The sequence below is a fragment of the Bactrocera neohumeralis genome, chromosome 4 (assembly GCF_024586455.1).
Source record: "Bactrocera neohumeralis isolate Rockhampton chromosome 4, APGP_CSIRO_Bneo_wtdbg2-racon-allhic-juicebox.fasta_v2, whole genome shotgun sequence".
NCBI classification, from domain to species: Eukaryota; Metazoa; Arthropoda; class Insecta; order Diptera; family Tephritidae; genus Bactrocera; species Bactrocera neohumeralis.
The window spans coordinates 120,604-138,366 of NC_065921.1; the positions used below are offsets into that span (position 1 = coordinate 120,604).

A 17,763-nucleotide genomic window follows, 5' to 3' on the forward strand; every position below is an offset into this window, starting at 1 on the left:
AAATGTCTAGATATTTATCTTGAACTGTCATTTTGGTAGTTAGACAGACCTTTTATAATTATACAGAAAATTCGGAGTGGCAACATGTATATAAAGGTAGGAGAGATGAAATGCCAGGGTCTTATAGCCCTGACAGACGAGCAAAATTATTGCACCTTAAGCAACGCTAATACGCATTGAAATTTTATTGTGACAGACGGCAGACTTGTGCATTTGGACAGCTGATAGTGAAATTTGTTTATTTATTAAAACAATAAGTGAAATGAAAGTGTGTGAAAAAGTGAAGAATATTGGAAAAATGGATAGCAAACTGTGCGTTGTTTATTTTCTGCCATCTAAAAATATTAAAATTTGTTTTTGTTAATATACTTGCACATAATTTAATTAGCAATATAGAAACTGTTTACCTCTGAAGCTGTAAACACAAACAAGGCGGCAGATTTCAAGCGACATCTGTCAAACAATAGCAAAAATCTGTCATTTTTAACCAATGTTGCCTACTAAATTCAGCCAAATGCACGAAATTCTTGTGCATTACAAACTTGCATTCACATGGGTCAAATGCACAAATAAATGTAACTTAAGCCCGCTAATGCATATTAGCGCTGTCATCTGTCAGGGCCGTTTTGTTGCGTAAACTGTAATTTATTTTGGCAAACCTTTAAATATAGTAAATAGCTACATATTCATGTATATGTATGATTAATATTTTAATGTTAATTTTTAACATATTTAAATATATGTATTCCATAAGCATAAGACTCCATCACAGGCAATACGCAAAGCAATACAGTTAGTATACAATAAACCCGTAACGGGGCATCTCGACAGGATAAAATCTATGTCTTACTAACTGTCAAATCTATTGCTATTGCCATTGCCAAATCTGTATGTGGGCATTTGTTATCATAACATAATCATTTGAGCTCTTGAAAAATTTATTTTATCACATTGCGAAATGCCGTCGGGTAAGTAGCTGATGTAGCGCACGTTTTGAGCTCTTGAACTCCTTAAATCTTTTATGTGGAAAACAAAAAAAGGATAAAGATCCTTTTGTTTACAAATGTATTTCTGGGAAAAATAAGATAATAAGAAAAGGAAAGATATCCTTTTTTTACAAATGATTTTTTGGGAAAAATAAGAATTCATATTTTTGGACTACTATATAATAATTGTGGCATAAATTTTATATACCAATTAAAATAATAAATTTAAAATGAGCAATGATATTTGGATTTTTGCTAGAATAAGTTTATTAAATTTAAGATTTCGATTATTCCCAACCCAATTGACATACTTTTTCTGTAAATTAACAATATTAAACTAAATATTAATTTTTTGAAAAAATGTTATTTTGAAAATGTACTTTATTTTTATAATATAACATAACCTCTTAATACTCGCTCGTCTAATTTTCATATTACCGAAATGAAAATTGCGTCGACATATGTGCAAATGGGATATGTTGCCTCTTCGAAATTTTCATAGAAATGAAAACTGCGTTGTCAAACTGCTGAAGTGACAGCTTATAGCTTAATTCATAGATTTTATTCTGTCGAGATGCCCCGTTAGCAATGTTGCCAGCAATACAGACTTTTAGAAATCATATATTGGCTGCCGAGATGCCCTGTAAGAGTAAATTTTGGTACAAACGTAGATCTTTAGTTATTTGGAAGTAGTCAACAAAAAAGTATAAATACATATATATATTGTTGTATTGTAAACACTTATTGTCAATAGAATTATATTTTATTACAAAACCCAGAAAGATGTCAGAAGCTGTCGAGCACATAAAATCCTTAGATCCTCAAGCTCCGGTAACCAGAAAAGGTTACTTGATATCTATAAAAAGCGGGGAACCGATTGATATAAAAGATTGCGATGTGGTTTGTTTATATTTAATTTCAATTTATGTATGCATGATAACAACGCGATCTTTTATGCAGCATGGACGATGTCGTGCAGTTACTGATTTTGAAAAATTAAATCGCATTGGAGAAGGCACATACGGTATAGTTTGTAAGTATAATAAACATGTAAATATAGGGACGTGCTATTTGAATGTTTATTCACAGATCGGGCCAGAGATTCTCGAACAAATAGTATAGTTGCTTTAAAAAAAGTACGAATGGATCAAGAAAAAGATGGTTTACCTATCAGCGGATTACGAGAAATAATGATTCTAAAAGCCTGTAGCCATGAAAATATTGTAAATCTCATTGATGTAGTAGTAGGCAAAAGCTTAGAAAGGTAAATATTTTCTAAAATATTAAAATTATACTTATTTATTAAACTTTCGGAAAGCATATTTCTTGTAATGGAGTACTGTGAACAGGACTTGGCATCATTACTCGACAATATGGTGCAGCCTTTTTCAGAGTCTGAAGTGAAATGTATTATTTTACAAGTTTTGCATGGATTGGAGTATATGCATTCCAGATATATAATCCATCGTGACTTAAAAGTGTCTAACTTGTTAATGACTGACAAGGGGTGTGTTAAAATAGGTATATATGTCGTTATAATCGCGCGCTAATTAATAATTTTAAATTATTTACATAGCTGACTTTGGTCTTGCTAGGCTTTATGGTGAACCATCTACAACTATGACACCACAAGTAGTAACTCTTTGGTATCGTTCACCAGAATTATTATTGGGATCGCCAATCCAAACAACGGCTGTGGATATGTGGGCTGTCGGGTGCATCTTAGGTGAACTTTTGTCTCATAAGCCGCTGCTACCTGGTAGTACAGAACTTGGGCAATTAGATTTGATAACAGATTTGCTTGGAACTCCATCGGAAAACATTTGGCCTGAATTTCTTAAAATGCCGGCACTTGAAAATTTCACACTTAAACAGCAACCCTATAATAATTTAAAACCAAAATTTCAATATTTGACTGCAGCCGGATTACGACTCTTAAACTTCCTATTCATGTATGATCCCAAAAAACGTGCTACGGCCGAAGAATGTTTGCAGAGCAGCTATTTTAAGGAACCACCATTGCGTAATTATGATTTAAGAGTTTATTTATCAAATAAAATGTGAATTTTGTTTACAGCGTGTGACCCAAAATTGATGCCCACATTCCCTCAACACCGCAACCTCGCACAAACGAAACAAACAACTGGGCAGCAAACTAATATTGAGCTGCCAACCATATCGGCAATATTAGGTAGCATATTAAAAAAACGTCGTGTAGATTAGACATTTTTAGTACCATATATTTGAATAATAAAGCAAATAACTTAAATTATAGGATTTATTACAAATAAGGCCGGTCCATTGGTGTACGTTTAGCACGCTTATCGCGTGATCTTGGGAACCAACGATGCTTTGTAGTAAAAGTGAGTTGCATAAGCTCCTGACGAGCTATTTCCGGTGTTTTTGTTTTGAAAGCACTAATTGTAGTTTCGTTGTTTTTGTCTGCGATTAATGTTTTATTCTGGTCATTGATGGCATATGGAATTGGTTTGGAACACTCATATGGAAAATCTGTCTCAGGATGCCATGCAACACAAACGGCCCCGTCGTTCGTAATTGCCACCTTATTCACCAAACTATTCCCACCTAATGCATTTTTTGGCGGAGTCTTTCTTAATGCAAATATGGAAAAGCCACGAACAAACGGCGAACACATTTTTAATTAATCTAATTTCGTACACTTCTTAATAAAACTATTATCAAACAGCTGATTATTGCAGATGTCCAGGGTAATTTTATTATTAAATATCGATAACCATTGTTGGTGAAACGATTATAATTCTCAATAGACTTTTGTCCTGAATTCAGTGAATTGGTTTGTTAAGTCTCTAATAATATGTACAAGTGATTTAATAGTTCCATTATAATGAAAATAATAAAACTAGTAGTCGGAACAAGCAGAGTTAAAAATGGAAGATTCGCATATTAGGAACGTATGTTCAACTTTAACTTCAATTATCATTACGTGCTCTGCTTATAAAGACTATTTCGTGTTCAAAATGATAACGTGCTTCATAGATAAGTGAGAAGCAATCTATAAAGAGATTTTTGGTGTTCAATTGATATTATTTCATAAAAATTATTTTCATTAAAAAAAAAACAATAATGTTTTCTGAATGACACGCTTGGCAACCTTTATAATTCAGAAGAAAGTTGGTTTGCTGAATTCTGCTGAATAGATATAATTCAAAAAGCCGTCAGCAGCAATCATCAACGTCGATTTTCATAAGCTTCGGTTGGATTTATTACGTTTGCTGAGATATTTTAATCAATCAAAGAATCATCAGCAGGAATAAACTTGTGGTGGATAGCAAAGATACTGTAATTGGTGGCATTTGTGAAATAACTATTATTTTGATTTGAATAATTAAAGTCATACGAAAAATGGATCCTTTTACCCAGGTAAGTTACTCGTGTGTATTAAAGTAAAAATGTATGTGTGTATAGAATTTCAATAACTAATTATTTTAAATTGTACATAAATGCACAACTTTAGCGAATTCTTGAAAAGGCAGAACAACGTAGTAGACTTTTAGGTATAAGTAAGGCAAGTAAACATCCCCTTGTCGAGAGTGCCGGAGAGTTTAACACTGCCAAATCCGTCGAAGTCGGTGATGTGGAAAATAGAACTCAACAAAAACAAACATTCCAAACACAGCAGATAACTGTTCAGCCTGTTGTAGCGGCATCTTTGCAAGCTACATCACATAAAGGAACCAGCGCAAAAAGTGAAAGTGGTTTAAATTGCAATAAGTTGGAAGTTATTGAAAAGGCTGTTAATAATACAGCGAGTTTGTCAAATACGGAGCAAAAAGTTCACCGTCAGTTTTCGGCGGTGAATAAAGAAAATATAGATTTAGGAATTGAAATCAATATAGTGACAAATAAAAACATGGAGGTAATTTCCTAAAGATCTACGAAAATGATTGGATATTAAAAAAAATTTTTTATTAGGTTGAAGTCCAAGTAGAAGAGCAAAATATTGTCAATAATGATGTCAGCCACATTAAAACAGCATTGGAACAAACGACATCTAAAATACGAGATACTTCACGAAGTCGTTTACAGCGCCTTGGTGCACTTTATGCCAACCCCAATGACCTTTCATCGCCAATACACCGAACTGAGGGGGATTTCCATTCTGATTCTCCTGTTGATGAATGTGACGGGAAAAGTACTAAACGTTCCAAACAACGTTTAGGAAAATTAGTCGAACTTGCGAGTTCTATCAATCAGTGGGAAGATGACACTTCTCATCACGACCCGCATCCACTAAGTTTACAACCGCCACCTAAGCCAGATTTACCAAGTAGAAAAATTTCAAATGTACCGGTAGCTAATTTACAAGGTACGTCATTATCAAACAATACATATAAAGAGGGATATGAACACACATCAGAGAAGTTGTCATCGAAGGAAAAAAAACCAGGGAATACCACACAACCGCCTTGTAATACAAAACAATTGACATGGGATCCCCTGTTGTTTAATTCACTTGAAGCCCAGGGATTTCAAAGACGTAAATCATCTGTTGTGAAACTTGCTTATGACTACACAAAAGATGAAAAAAGTGAGTCGATAGAAAAACAAGGGGATGATGATGTAAAAAATGCTGCACATCAGCCTAAAGTGGCTAAGTTGGCCAGCACGTTTTCGAAAATTTTGGAGGATAAATGTAATATGGTTGACCATAAGGAACGTAAATTCACAAATGTTAATATTGGTTTAGTTTCTGGACGAACGGCTGCCTTTGAAAAAAAAGTTAGCGCTTGTCAAGAAGCACAAAGGCCACAAAAAGATCCGACAGAATTGTCGCTCAAGGAACGTATGCAATTATTTGAACGGAATAAAGGGGAAGCCCTTATTCCCAAAGCTGCTCTCGGAATGGCTCCGTCTATAAGCAAAATTCAGAATGAGAACATTGTGCAACATAGAGGAGATGGTGCCAAAGGTGACAAAAGAAGATAATAATATATAATATCTAATAATTATTTTATATGTTACAGCAACTAATGCCGACATTTTGTTTACTAATGGAAATTTAAATTTGAAAACATTGAAACCCAGCAACGAAAGTAAATTGCGTGAAAAAGTAGCTGCGCTTGTTTCAAACACATCTACCATGGCAGAGAGCAAAATAAAATCTGATATACAGAAGCAACGTAAAAATGATATGCAAGTTATTGCAAATCGTTTTCACAAACAAAAATATATAAATGAAAGCAAAGAGAATATATTGGAGGCATCTGGAACTAAAGAAACATTGCTTAATTTTCACAATACGAAAAATACCACCATCGCACATCCCCCGTCACCACCACCACCACCTCCGATGCCCATAGAAAGTTTGACTATGAAAAACAAACGGCATTCTCGTGAGAACATTAATTTCTGATTTCATTTCATTTCTATAAAACTTAAAATGGTTCTCTTATTTGCAGCTAGCGAAGTTAATGACGATGAAAGCAAACGCGCACGCAAAACTGCTGTAAGTCGTCTGTATCCGGCACTATCAGATTTGGAATCGAGAAACTTGGCATCGGAATCGAATAGAGACAGTGGTGCCACTACTGCAATTATGTCTGACCACAGTACCGCAGATGAACATGGTCAGATGCTAACTAAAAAACATGGAACTAGCGACTTAGATAGTATGAATGGAGATGGAAGGTGGGCTGATCGTCTTTATTCATGTTTGCTATGTTTGATGTGTATTGAATGAACATCAGATAACTAAAAAGTTTGCTTTACAAAGATTAGCTAATAATTTAATACAAAATAGGCTCAATATAATTGTCAACTAATAAACTTTAGTTAAATTGAAATTTTGCATTTCTTTTCTATTTATAATATTACGTTATTACTTATAGTGACATGTATTCAGAGGAGGCAGATGATAGCAGCATAGATATCTGCAACATTAGTTTGGGGCGTGAGATAATGCATGCTGTACAAAAGAATGACGATCACCAAAAAAAACATCAGCAAGACAAACAAATGGAGGTTTGTATTTTGACAAAAATAAATTTTCATAAAAGCTTTAAATTAATGTTCGTTAATTGAAATAGCAGATATCTTGTGGTGATAACGAATATTTTGGCTGTGAAGATAGCTCATTGAATTCTTCTGAAACTTCATTGGGTATTAACGATTACTTAGATGAAGCTTTGGAAGAAGATGGCATTGATGACAACACACAGGGAAGCTGTGATTATGCGAATGAATCTGAAAGTATAATTCATCTGTCAAAAGAAGCAAGTACTTTCCAATAATCAACGTTTTTATTTAATAAATTGTTTAATCTTTAGAATAAAGGGACAACTGCTTCCAATAGCTTTTCTTTTCATAAATCATCAAAAAAAGACGAAAATTATAAAATTGCAACAGAAGAAAATAAGATATCACCAATTCCAAATTCAGCAACCTCTTTGTACGTGACACAACCGGTAAAATCTGAAATGAGTATCAATCGCGAAAACGAGAACAATATCGTCACCTTGGTACATACAGTCAGTTTTTACAGACGCCAACAGAGCGATAATGTGATTATATATTTTTTTTTATTTTCCTAGAAATCTAGGGTCATTCTTGCATGGGCAAGAAACACTTACTAAAATATATTCATATTCTTACCATTTACTTTCCTTACAGAGCGCTAATTCTACTCCAATTCGAAAGGTGAGTAAAGAAAGGAAGATCTTACGCTCCGATATCAGTAACGCTACCTCTGCAGCACTGAAAATTGAGCATAAAAATAATATAAAAGAAGTCAAAAACGATGAAACGTACCTTGTTGAGAAAGTTGAGACACAAGTCAATAGTTCACAAGACGAAAAAGATACAGATGATACTCACTTGGTGGAAGAAAAAATCAAAAAACTACTGGACGAAGTATGTAAACAGCAGACGGTGATTGCACAAACCAGTCAAGCATTGAACTTATGTGCTGCTACTATTGAATTTTCGGGATCAACTGAGTCGGTTGAGGGCGAGCGGCATTTACTTGTAGCAAGTAAGTTAGTTGCTGTTGTAGCTATTTTTTATTTTGTAATTTTTAAGAATATTTAAAAATGTTCTCATTTACAGCTCATCGCCGTCAGGCCTGTTTAGATGAAATACAACGTTTACGAGTAGAGAAGTGCTTGCGCCCAACAGGTTCATTACGAGATAAAGGACGCCTTACAGTTAAGGAAATAACTATACCATTACGACAAGACTACATACGCAAACTAGCTGCGGACACCATTTCCGGCCATCATTTGGTTTGTTTACTAAAGTACAATGAATATGTTTTGGCCACAAAGACAGTACCCACTCTTCCTGGCCTTCTAGCCGTTAAATTCCCTGATGTTTTAATAATGAATAACGTTTATGCAGATTTTAGGGTATGTTGTAGATCGGCATTCATTGTTAAAATTGTATATTATTTTATCCATGTCTTTGCTATGTCAACATCTAGATTACCCTAGAAATTTACGGTATGACTGCCCAGCGAGAAGTTTTGCCACACGAAGTAAAATATCATATTAATTTGAATAAAAAATGTGGCATAAAAACCCCTAAAAAGAAGGGCAGTGAAAATCGCTTAGTTATGCCTCCAGTACAAAGCCCTGCGGGGCCAAACGTCGTGCGCACGCCGGCATTGGTGCAATATGGTTTTGCCATATTTTCTTTACGTGAGATACAGCGGACCTCATGGACCCTAACACAAGTATGGTGGATTTGTATTGTTGCAATATTTTTCTCATTTCTGCTTTTATTGAATTTACAATACAGGTTCTTGGTGTAAGTCCATTGGAAGGAGTTGTGCATATGAAAGCTAATTGTGAATTATCTGTTTTGGTGGAACATCGCGGTTTTCTAACGATGTTTGAAGACATTTCTGGTTTCGGGGCTTGGCATCGACGCTGGTGTTATTTAAATGGAAGTGTACTTAATTATTGGAAGTACCCAGATGATGAGCGTAAAAAAACGCCTATCGGCACCATCGATTTGTATGCTTGTCATACACAGAAAGTAACCGTAGCGCCTCGTGACATATGTGCCCGTCTTAACACAATGTTGCTCGAATTCGAGCGACCCGCAAAAGAAACAGACGTAGAATCACTCATTATTGTTCCAAATGGCCGCAACACAATTGTGAGATACCTGCTTTCAGCTGATACGAAAGAAGAGCGAGAACTTTGGTGTGCTTACTTCAATAAAGTCTTACTGTTGCTGCGCGCTTGGGGACCGCCGCAGTGATGATATATTATCAACTAGTAATTGTTGACTTCAAATTACGAGACATAAATATTTATTAGAATATATTTTTTGAGGATATCAATTTTCGTTCATATATTTTATTTTATTAATTTTTCCGAGGTCGACTTTAAAATGTTTCATCAAAAGTGAATAGGAAAGATCGGATTCAATTTGGTAATACTAGTGCTACAATTATGATAAAAATATAAAATATGTATACTGCGGAGGATTTTAAATGGTGTTATGCACTTTCACTTTTTAAACCTTCAGTTAAGTTTTCTACTGTTTGAATAGGTAAATAGTATAGTATATTATTATTATTATATATTTCTATCTTTATATTTCGTATAAAGAAAATTTTTATATTGCTGCAACGTACTGCTTATCTAAAAATGTCGAAAAACTAACAAATTATCTACGTTTAGTTTTATGAAAACAGCTATTTGTCCTTTGCTGTTTTAAATCGTTTAGTATTGAATCGTATATTATTTGTCACACATATTCGCATATATGTATAACTTACACTATTTTATATGTATGAACTTATTTATACTAATAATTAATAAAATTTATGTTTATAACTATAAACTCTTTTTATCTTATGTAAAAAGTTTTTATAAAATAACGTAAGCCTTTTCAAACTTACTATATAAAAAATATTTTAATTGACAAAAATCATACGTTGATATATTATTGGAGATGTTACCTTTATCATTGATCACATTTGCCTTCCGGTAAATTTATGAATTTTTGGATATATAAAGTGAATGCTTTCAAATCGTTGTGCAGTCAAAGTAAAATGAAAAAGGTGTGTCTCGTTGTCATACTTCTTGAAATGCCGTTGTACTGTATAATGTAAGCTCTAACATGTCATTACACATTTTTTTCCTCACGACTTGTCTTCTTGTTTTGTTTATTTTTTATTTTTTTTTGGAATAAAGGCGGTCGTAGTCGCTATCTCGAATGCATTGATACTACTCTTGAATGTTAGGATGCTATCTGGTTAGGCAATGTCGAGTTCGAAAAATCTAATATGTACATACTTATACTTACACACCCCAGTAACTTGTTGTCCATCAGGATATCACCTGAACAGAGGTATTTACTGGTGAAAACCGTTTGATACTAAGCGACTTTAATTCGCACCACAATCTTTGGCATTCGTGCATGTCAAATGATCGTAGTGGGATGGAGTTCGCTAGTGGTGGTCTGATAAATAGCATAACCTGGCGACCTATGCTAACCTTCGCATCAGACTGTCTGCCCATAATTAACTCGATCGAGAAAACTCGATTTTTTTTCTCTGGACAACCGCACCTTGTTTAACAAAAGCGAACTGTTTGCAAATATCAATTCAACTTGGACTACTGTCAAGGACTTGTCTTATTCGAAGAGTTATGTCGATTGGATTAAAATTCAATTCGATGACCATGCCTCCTCGGACCCAAAAAAGTGCGTATACTATTTTGACCTGCAGTTCACATTGCACTTGCCTTCATGAAAATCCTTTGGTGGCCCAGCTTATGAAATCTAGGAAAGCGTCAACGAAGGAGAGTCTTATCGTCCGATAGCTCTCTTTGCCCCAGTAGTGATGGTACTTGAGGCTTTCACTTATCACCTGAGTCTACTAGACCATCAATATGACTTTCGCAAAGTGCGCAGCACTTAGCGTCATAAACGTCTGATAGTTCATCACATGAGTTAAAAACCACCCTGTGAGAAGACGATCTTCGTAGCGTTGGACTTGTCAGAAGCTTTTGATAAAGTCAATCATACAACGCTACTAGAGGCTCTCGAACTGTTCATTTTTAGGTCGAAATTCTAAATTAAGAAGAATTAAACCGCTAGTTTCTGAAGGGTGGAGTCCCTCCTAATTGCTGTTTAACTTCCATATTTTAAAACTTCTTTAAGACATACACATATTGACGTCAGATAATGAAATCAATGGCATGTGCTCAAAAATAAGCGGCTATATATCCGACCTTTATCGCTGCATGTGCTCCTTTACTCTTTATACCCGGGATAATGGGATGCCCAACTTATTCCAGTGTGAGAGCGCCTCAAAATAAGCGTTTTTTATAACATTTTCCATTATGGCCAGATCGAACAAAATAAGAATTTTTGGGCATTTTAAATTAAAACACCCAACATTTATTACGATTGCAAATTATTATATATTGGACTTTTAATATATGACAAAACTACTTAAATCCTTTTTTATGATTTTATGGTATATTAAAACAACTGACTTTCGATCTTTCAATACAATAATAAGGTGAATTAAGCCTGTTAGTTCTCAATTATTAAATGTTTTTAATCATTTGTAATTGAAAATTTATTCCATTATGCATCAAATTACAAAACATTTTATGAAATATATTTAAATTTCGCATTTTCTTTGATTTTCATTGTTTTAAATTTTTATTAGCGATCTTGAACAGCGGCAACAAATTCCTCCGTTCACATATATTTTTGGTATAATTTCAATCTGGCCGTTCCAGTCATTCCAATTACAAAACGTCAAAACCTACCCAATCCAGTCAACTGTCAAAGTTCGGTAACCAGAGATATTCCTGTCGGTAACAGTGACAGGAGAGTTGGGGATCTCTTTATCTCTGCTTCATACGTTCGCGATTACTGCCAAAGTATATAGCCGCAACAATACCCTCAAGTCGACAGCCGGCAGCTCGTTGAAAAAGACAAAGTAAGGTTGTTGGCACAAGGTAATCAGTCGAACGGTCATAAACTATTCCGCACCCTTATGTTCTCCTTGATGTAGTGAAACGCAGACGAAGAAGCTTCACTCGTGTTGAAACATTACACTCGGGACAATTACAGGATATTTCTGAATGTCTTCAGTTAACGGTTAAACGAGTATAGAAGCAACCTCACTCTATATAATAAGGAGATTAGGTCTGCTAAACAGGCTAGCTTTAGGAGATTCTGTGTCACCTCCACACCACACCTCCACACCAGAAGCGGCTCGACTGCACAAGGCGCTGGCTAGAGGCAAGACTGACACAGAGCTAGCAATTAAAAGAAGCGACGGGACTTTTACGACCAGCGCGGAAGAAAGAGCCATAGAGCTTCTGCGTGCTCATTTCCCGGAGACTATTCCGGAAGACCAGTGTCTACCCGTAATTGAACACAGGCCATCCCGCTCCGACTGGGCTATCGCGAAATAAATATTCACCGCGGACTCGATCAAGTGGGCAATGGCCTCGTTCGAGAAGTTCAAGTCTCCGGGAGGGGACGGTATCTTCCCAGCGCTTTTACAACAGGGTGAGCAGATTCTGCTGCCACACCTGTTTCGGCAGCTGAGGGAGAGCCTCGTAATGGCGTATATCCCTGAGGTATGGAAGACGGCTGAGGTGATCTTCATACCCAAAGTAGGAAGGAAGGACTACTCTCTGGCCAAATCTTTCAGGCCAATTAGCCTAACTTCCTTCCTACTAAAAACTATGGAAAAGATCATAGACTATGAGATAAGATCGAAGGCGCTGAAGATTGCACCACTGCTTGCTGCTCAGCATGCATACAGAGCGGGAAGATCGACTAATACGGCTCTGTACCAGTTAAATTCGGAGATAGAGAGTTCACTGGAGAGTGGGGATGTGATGCTATGCGCCTTCCTGGACATCGAAGGTGCCTTTGACAACAAATCTCACAGGAGTGTAGCCAGGGCACTGGAGAGAAGGAATGTGGCAGCACCGGTGCGTAGATGGATGGAAGCCGTACTGCGCACCAGAATTGCTGAGACTTCAGTAGAAGGGACAAGGATTCGTCTCGGCACAACAAGGGGCCGCCCACAGGGTGGAGAGTAGTCGTGGACGACCTGTTAGCACTGCTAACGGACAATGGAATCCGCTGCCAAGGGTATGCGGACGACATTGTAATCATAGCCAGAGGTAAATTTGAGGACACTCTCTGCGACCTGGTACAACGAGGTCTAAACTTGGCAAAGGGGTGGTGTTGAGGAGTTGAACTGAGTATCAACCTCTCAAAAATGACCGTAGTTCCGTTTACGAGACCCCAGCTGGTCTCAGGAATCTCACACTTGGTGGTAGAGAGGTCGAGATGACTAGCAGGGTCAAATATCTTGGTCTTACGCTGGATTTAACTTTGCGGTGGAAGCAGCATGTGAACCAGACCCTGGTAAAAGCAACAAAAGCATTAATGGTGTGCAATCGGCTGGCGCGAAAATCCTGGGGCTATAAGCCAAGGATCGTATGGTTGTACACCATGATTGTGCGACCGATAATCACGTATGGGGCGGTGTCCTGGGCCTCAATAGCGTCGAAAGCTTCGGTAGGAACCCAACTATCGAAGCTACAGCGGCTAGCTTGTGTCTGCATGACGGGCGCAATGCGTACTTGCTCAACGTCAGCTCTGGAGGTCCTGATGGAACTCACACCTCTGCATTTGGTGATCGGTCAAGTAGCCAAGCACTCACTTCTGCAAATGACAGCAGAGGGGTGTGGCAAATGTAAGGTTATCTCGTCGCAGAGGATGGAGGTGATAAGTGGTAATATTCCAATAGCCCTCCTCCCGAAGGACAGCATTACCAAAACAATTAACTTCACGAAGAAGTTCAAGGTTACCCTCGGCAACAAGAATGAGTGGAACGACTCTACTCTTGAGCTAACGCTGAGGGAAAGCACGTTGAAGTGGTACACCGACGGTTCGAAAACATCGGAGGGAATTGGGGCAGGGATCGCGGGTCCACGCACCAAACTCTCCATACCGATGGGTAGCTTTCCGAGCATTTTTCAGGCAGAGGTCTTTGTCATAAGTCGATGTATAGAGATAAACCTCCATCGCAACTACCGCAATGAGTGAATAACTATACTCAGCGATAGTCAAGCGGCACTAAAAGCAATCTCCTCCTACGAGATCAAATCGCTACTCGTGCAGGAGTGTAGAGAACAGCTGAACAGCCTAGCTGAACGAAACCAGATGCACCTAATTTGGGTGCCTGGTCATAGAGGTATAGCCGGCAACGAACTGGCTGATGAGCTTGTCCGCTCGGCAGCTTCGACCAATATGGTAGGGCCCGAACCATTCACCGGGGTGGGCCCCCATACCGTAAAGGAGCTGCTCCGTAAGGAAGAAAGAGTGGGAAGGGAAAGGAATTGGCAACGAGCGCTTGGTATGCGACATGCTAAGTTGCTAATTGGGGGGTACAACCAGAATAGGTTTAAATCAATAATGAACCTCCCAAGGAATAAACTCAGGCTACTGGTCGCATTCTACAACGGCCACTGCAAGCTGAATAGGCATTTATTTAACATGGGCCTATCATCTTGTGCCAACTGCCGGTTTTGCGACAGGGAGCTTGAAACCCCGGAACACCTGCTAACCGACTGCACAGCAGTCTGTAGACGCAGGTTAAAGGCCCTTGGATCCATGTTTCCGAATAGGGATCCCATCGCCTCACTAGCACCCAGTAGGATATTGGACTTTATCAATATACTGGGGCTTAGTGAGTCCCTGTGAGTTAGGAGAGGGCACAATAGACCTAAGGTCGCGGTGCATTCCTCAATTATTTATCTATCTATATAACGGTTAAACATTTGCATAGCGAGGCTTGCATGCTTCCCATCAAGGAACTAATGAACTCCTCTCCTTGCCGCTACTAGAATTAAATCCATATCATTCTTACTTGGCCCTAACCTTCTAAAGGCGGGTGTACAAATTTGACACCTGTCGGATTATTAGTTTGTAAATTATATCATTTTGCGTAAAACGACTTTTGTTATTGTGAAAAAAAAATTGACAAAAATAAATTTCTCGTGTTGATAAAATAATGATGAAGGAAAATACACTTGAAATAAAAACTTGGCTTGATGGCGACTTTCTGGACACTGCTTCAGGAAAATCAGCCGTCAAGGGTTGGTATGCTAAGTTTAGACGTGGTGAAATGAACAGCGAAAACGTTGAACGCCCAAAAGAGCTTGTTATCGACGAAAAAACAAAAAAGGTAAGACCATCAACAGCGACTATTACACAGCGTTATTGTTACAAGTCCATGAAAACGATGGAAAAATTCCATGAATTTGGCTTAGAATTGTTTCCACCATATTCTCCAAATCTGGCCCTAAGCGACTATTTCCTGTTCTCAGATTTCAAAAGTATGCTCGCTGATGAGAAAATGTCGTCGAATTGCCAAAAAAAAAACAAACGTGTCTTACTAACAATATTATTATTAACCAATATTTAATCTGTTCTATTTTTTTTTATTTTAAAACTAATTTAACACTTAAATATGCATTAAACCTACAAACAAATATACATTTTACTCGTTTATATTTCGGAACAGACATATCCTTTCATTTAAAATTTGTCTTTTTGAAAGACGAACAAATACAACGTTAAAGCTTGCAAATATGTGAAGATCAACTTCAGGTGCTCGTTTATCATTATATAATAAAAGCAAATAAATATTTCTACGTACTAATGTCCTTTAGCTTCTCAGTTGGGATGATGATAACGTCTGAAGACTGCACTTGCACTGATTCGGCGGAAACTGTGAATTCTGGCGCTGCATTTTCTCGATTTGCATTTTGCCTTCTCAAATCCGGTTTTATGAACCCAGTAATTAATGTGCCTAACACTAGCATAATAGACATAAAAACATCGGCTGGAATATCTCCGTAGGAATAGAATAATTCTGAATATAGAGACGTGAATCCAATACCAAATACTTGGGCAGCTGCATTAAGCAAACCGGACGAAGTACCTTCGGGTTCAGGATATGTAAGCTCTGCGGCGAACTCGAAACCAACTGGCAAATAGCCGGTCATGAAGAATCTGAAAAAATCGAATAAATTCAATTGTTGATAATAAAACCAATAGCAAAAAATCTTAGTTTCAAGATTTAAAAAAATCCTTAGACGGTATTATTTTAGCTTTTTATCTTTTTTCGCATGCATGAATTTTGAAATTTAATATTTTGTATATGTATATTGTTGGTAGTAATACATTTTAACTATTAACAATATACACAAACTATTAAATTTCAAAATTCATGCATGCGAAAAAAGAACATTTATACTATATATGTAAGTCTTCACATGACTCATTTTGACCCAATAAATAATTATTTGCTATTGTTATAGCAGCCATATTTATTGAATTATGATATTGAGTTTTTTTAATTCTGTTTAATTCGAGTTATGTAATATTATTGAATTATGGTGTAATATATTCAGTAAAACTAAACGTAGAACGTAAAATATATAAAAATAATAAAGTCAAAATAAATTCGCAATTAAGTATTTTTTAACACAAGTATATCTAATGGTTATTGTAAATCTTAGCTTTTTTATTTATTTTTATCTATTATATTCAATTTTGTTATTTAATATATTAATTTCAGGGCACAATCTTAATACATATATATGTATAATATCTTCTTGGTAATAATCAGAATTAGATGATTTTGTGAAACAATTTTCTATTCCCCGTACAAATATTCAACATATAACAACGACTGCAATAATGTTATCGTCTACATTATTGTATGTGGTGTTTTCAACATAAGCGTTGGCGCCAAAGGCAACACTTTTTGGCGTACCCAAATCCACCAGTTTTGAGCGGTGCATTTTTTACCAGCAAGCATTAACGCCGTGCGACATCCCTGAATAAACGGGAACTTTACGGCAAATTTTCACTTAAATCCTAAGATTAGTACAATAGAAATAAAATGCAAAACAAATTAATTTATCAATAATACTAACATCTATTTGTTTTTTAGAGCAATTACAATTTCTTCGTTTTCTGCAGCCAACTATACGCTCAGCGTTGCTTATTTAGGTATGCGTCAGACAAAATCTACGGAAATGAGAAATTTTTGACAGTAATTTGCCGCTGCCGCTCTTATTTTGGGACGGCAGTTAGTCATAACTTTATACATTTAGAAAAATCATTGTCAAATAACATAGGAATACACAAAACATTGTTTACATAAAAACAATCCCATGTGAGATAACAAACATATGCACCAGAAGAGATAGGCCTTAAAATAGTATATATAAGAGATGACGATACTGATATAAAACCAGAATAAAAAATTCCCATTCAATTACACATCTTTTCAATCCTCCACCCGCGGTAAGCTTTATAGAAATTGTATTGATTATTAATCTTTATTTCTTCGAGCCGGATAAAAAGCTCGAGCCAAAAAGTCCTGTACAAAGAAGCATATAGGCAAATCAAACATTCGGTCTTTCGAACCGGATGAGAAGCTCAAGGTTAAAATAAAAAAAATTCCAATATAAAGAAGCATACAGGCAGTATTGGCCCAAACGAATCAATAGAGCTTAAAGCAAATCTTAAGCCCTGGTATTATTAGATGCAGGAATAAATTAGAAAAATTCTCGGATGAATTCAGATAATGATGAAATTTTATCGAACTTTTCGCGGAATATGTCCATGATAGGAAAGACATTAGTGAATCGAATTAACTGAATTTCCTAAAACCAGGTGTACTTATGTACATACATATCATAAATGTACGTTCAAAAAGAAGCAT

The 17,763-nt window shown here is 36.4% G+C and overlaps 4 protein-coding genes across 15 annotated transcripts in view; 2 read left to right on the top strand and 2 right to left on the bottom strand.

Annotated features, from left to right (window-relative positions):
- The first annotated feature begins 1,634 nt into the window (after window positions 1–1,634).
- Window positions 1,635–3,255, top strand: LOC126754418 (cyclin-dependent kinase 10). The gene is made up of 7 exons (XM_050466365.1): window positions 1,635–1,690; window positions 1,766–1,886; window positions 1,947–2,019; window positions 2,076–2,250; window positions 2,305–2,507; window positions 2,563–3,009; window positions 3,064–3,255. The coding sequence occupies exons 2-7, from the start codon at window positions 1,770–1,772 to the stop codon at window positions 3,207–3,209; spliced, it is 1,161 nt and encodes a 386-aa protein (XP_050322322.1). The 5' UTR covers window positions 1,635–1,690; window positions 1,766–1,769; the 3' UTR covers window positions 3,210–3,255.
- On the bottom strand, window positions 3,202–3,724 carry LOC126754425 (39S ribosomal protein L42, mitochondrial). The gene has a single exon (XM_050466377.1). The coding sequence runs from the start codon at window positions 3,640–3,642 to the stop codon at window positions 3,268–3,270; it is 375 nt and encodes a 124-aa protein (XP_050322334.1). The 5' UTR covers window positions 3,643–3,724; the 3' UTR covers window positions 3,202–3,267.
- Window positions 3,725–4,188: 464 nt separating this feature from the next.
- LOC126754408 (anillin) lies at window positions 4,189–9,818 on the top strand. Its single transcript, XM_050466334.1, has 12 exons — window positions 4,189–4,388; window positions 4,483–4,884; window positions 4,941–5,937; window positions 5,993–6,361; window positions 6,428–6,656; window positions 6,857–6,989; window positions 7,055–7,240; window positions 7,295–7,528; window positions 7,638–7,998; window positions 8,073–8,371; window positions 8,446–8,697; window positions 8,763–9,818. The coding sequence occupies exons 1-12, from the start codon at window positions 4,371–4,373 to the stop codon at window positions 9,228–9,230; spliced, it is 3,948 nt and encodes a 1,315-aa protein (XP_050322291.1). The 5' UTR covers window positions 4,189–4,370; the 3' UTR covers window positions 9,231–9,818.
- Window positions 9,819–15,413: 5,595 nt separating this feature from the next.
- The window catches only part of LOC126754414 (feline leukemia virus subgroup C receptor-related protein 2), a 28,393-nt gene continuing 26,043 nt past the window's right edge, over window positions 15,414–17,763 (bottom strand). For all 12 annotated transcript variants that reach the window (XM_050466349.1, XM_050466356.1, XM_050466352.1 and 9 more), the window contains one exon: window positions 15,414–16,040. In XM_050466349.1, coding sequence (XP_050322306.1) covers window positions 15,677–16,040 — 364 coding nt within the window. In that variant the 3' untranslated portion in view covers window positions 15,414–15,676. The remainder of the gene's footprint in view (window positions 16,041–17,763) is intronic.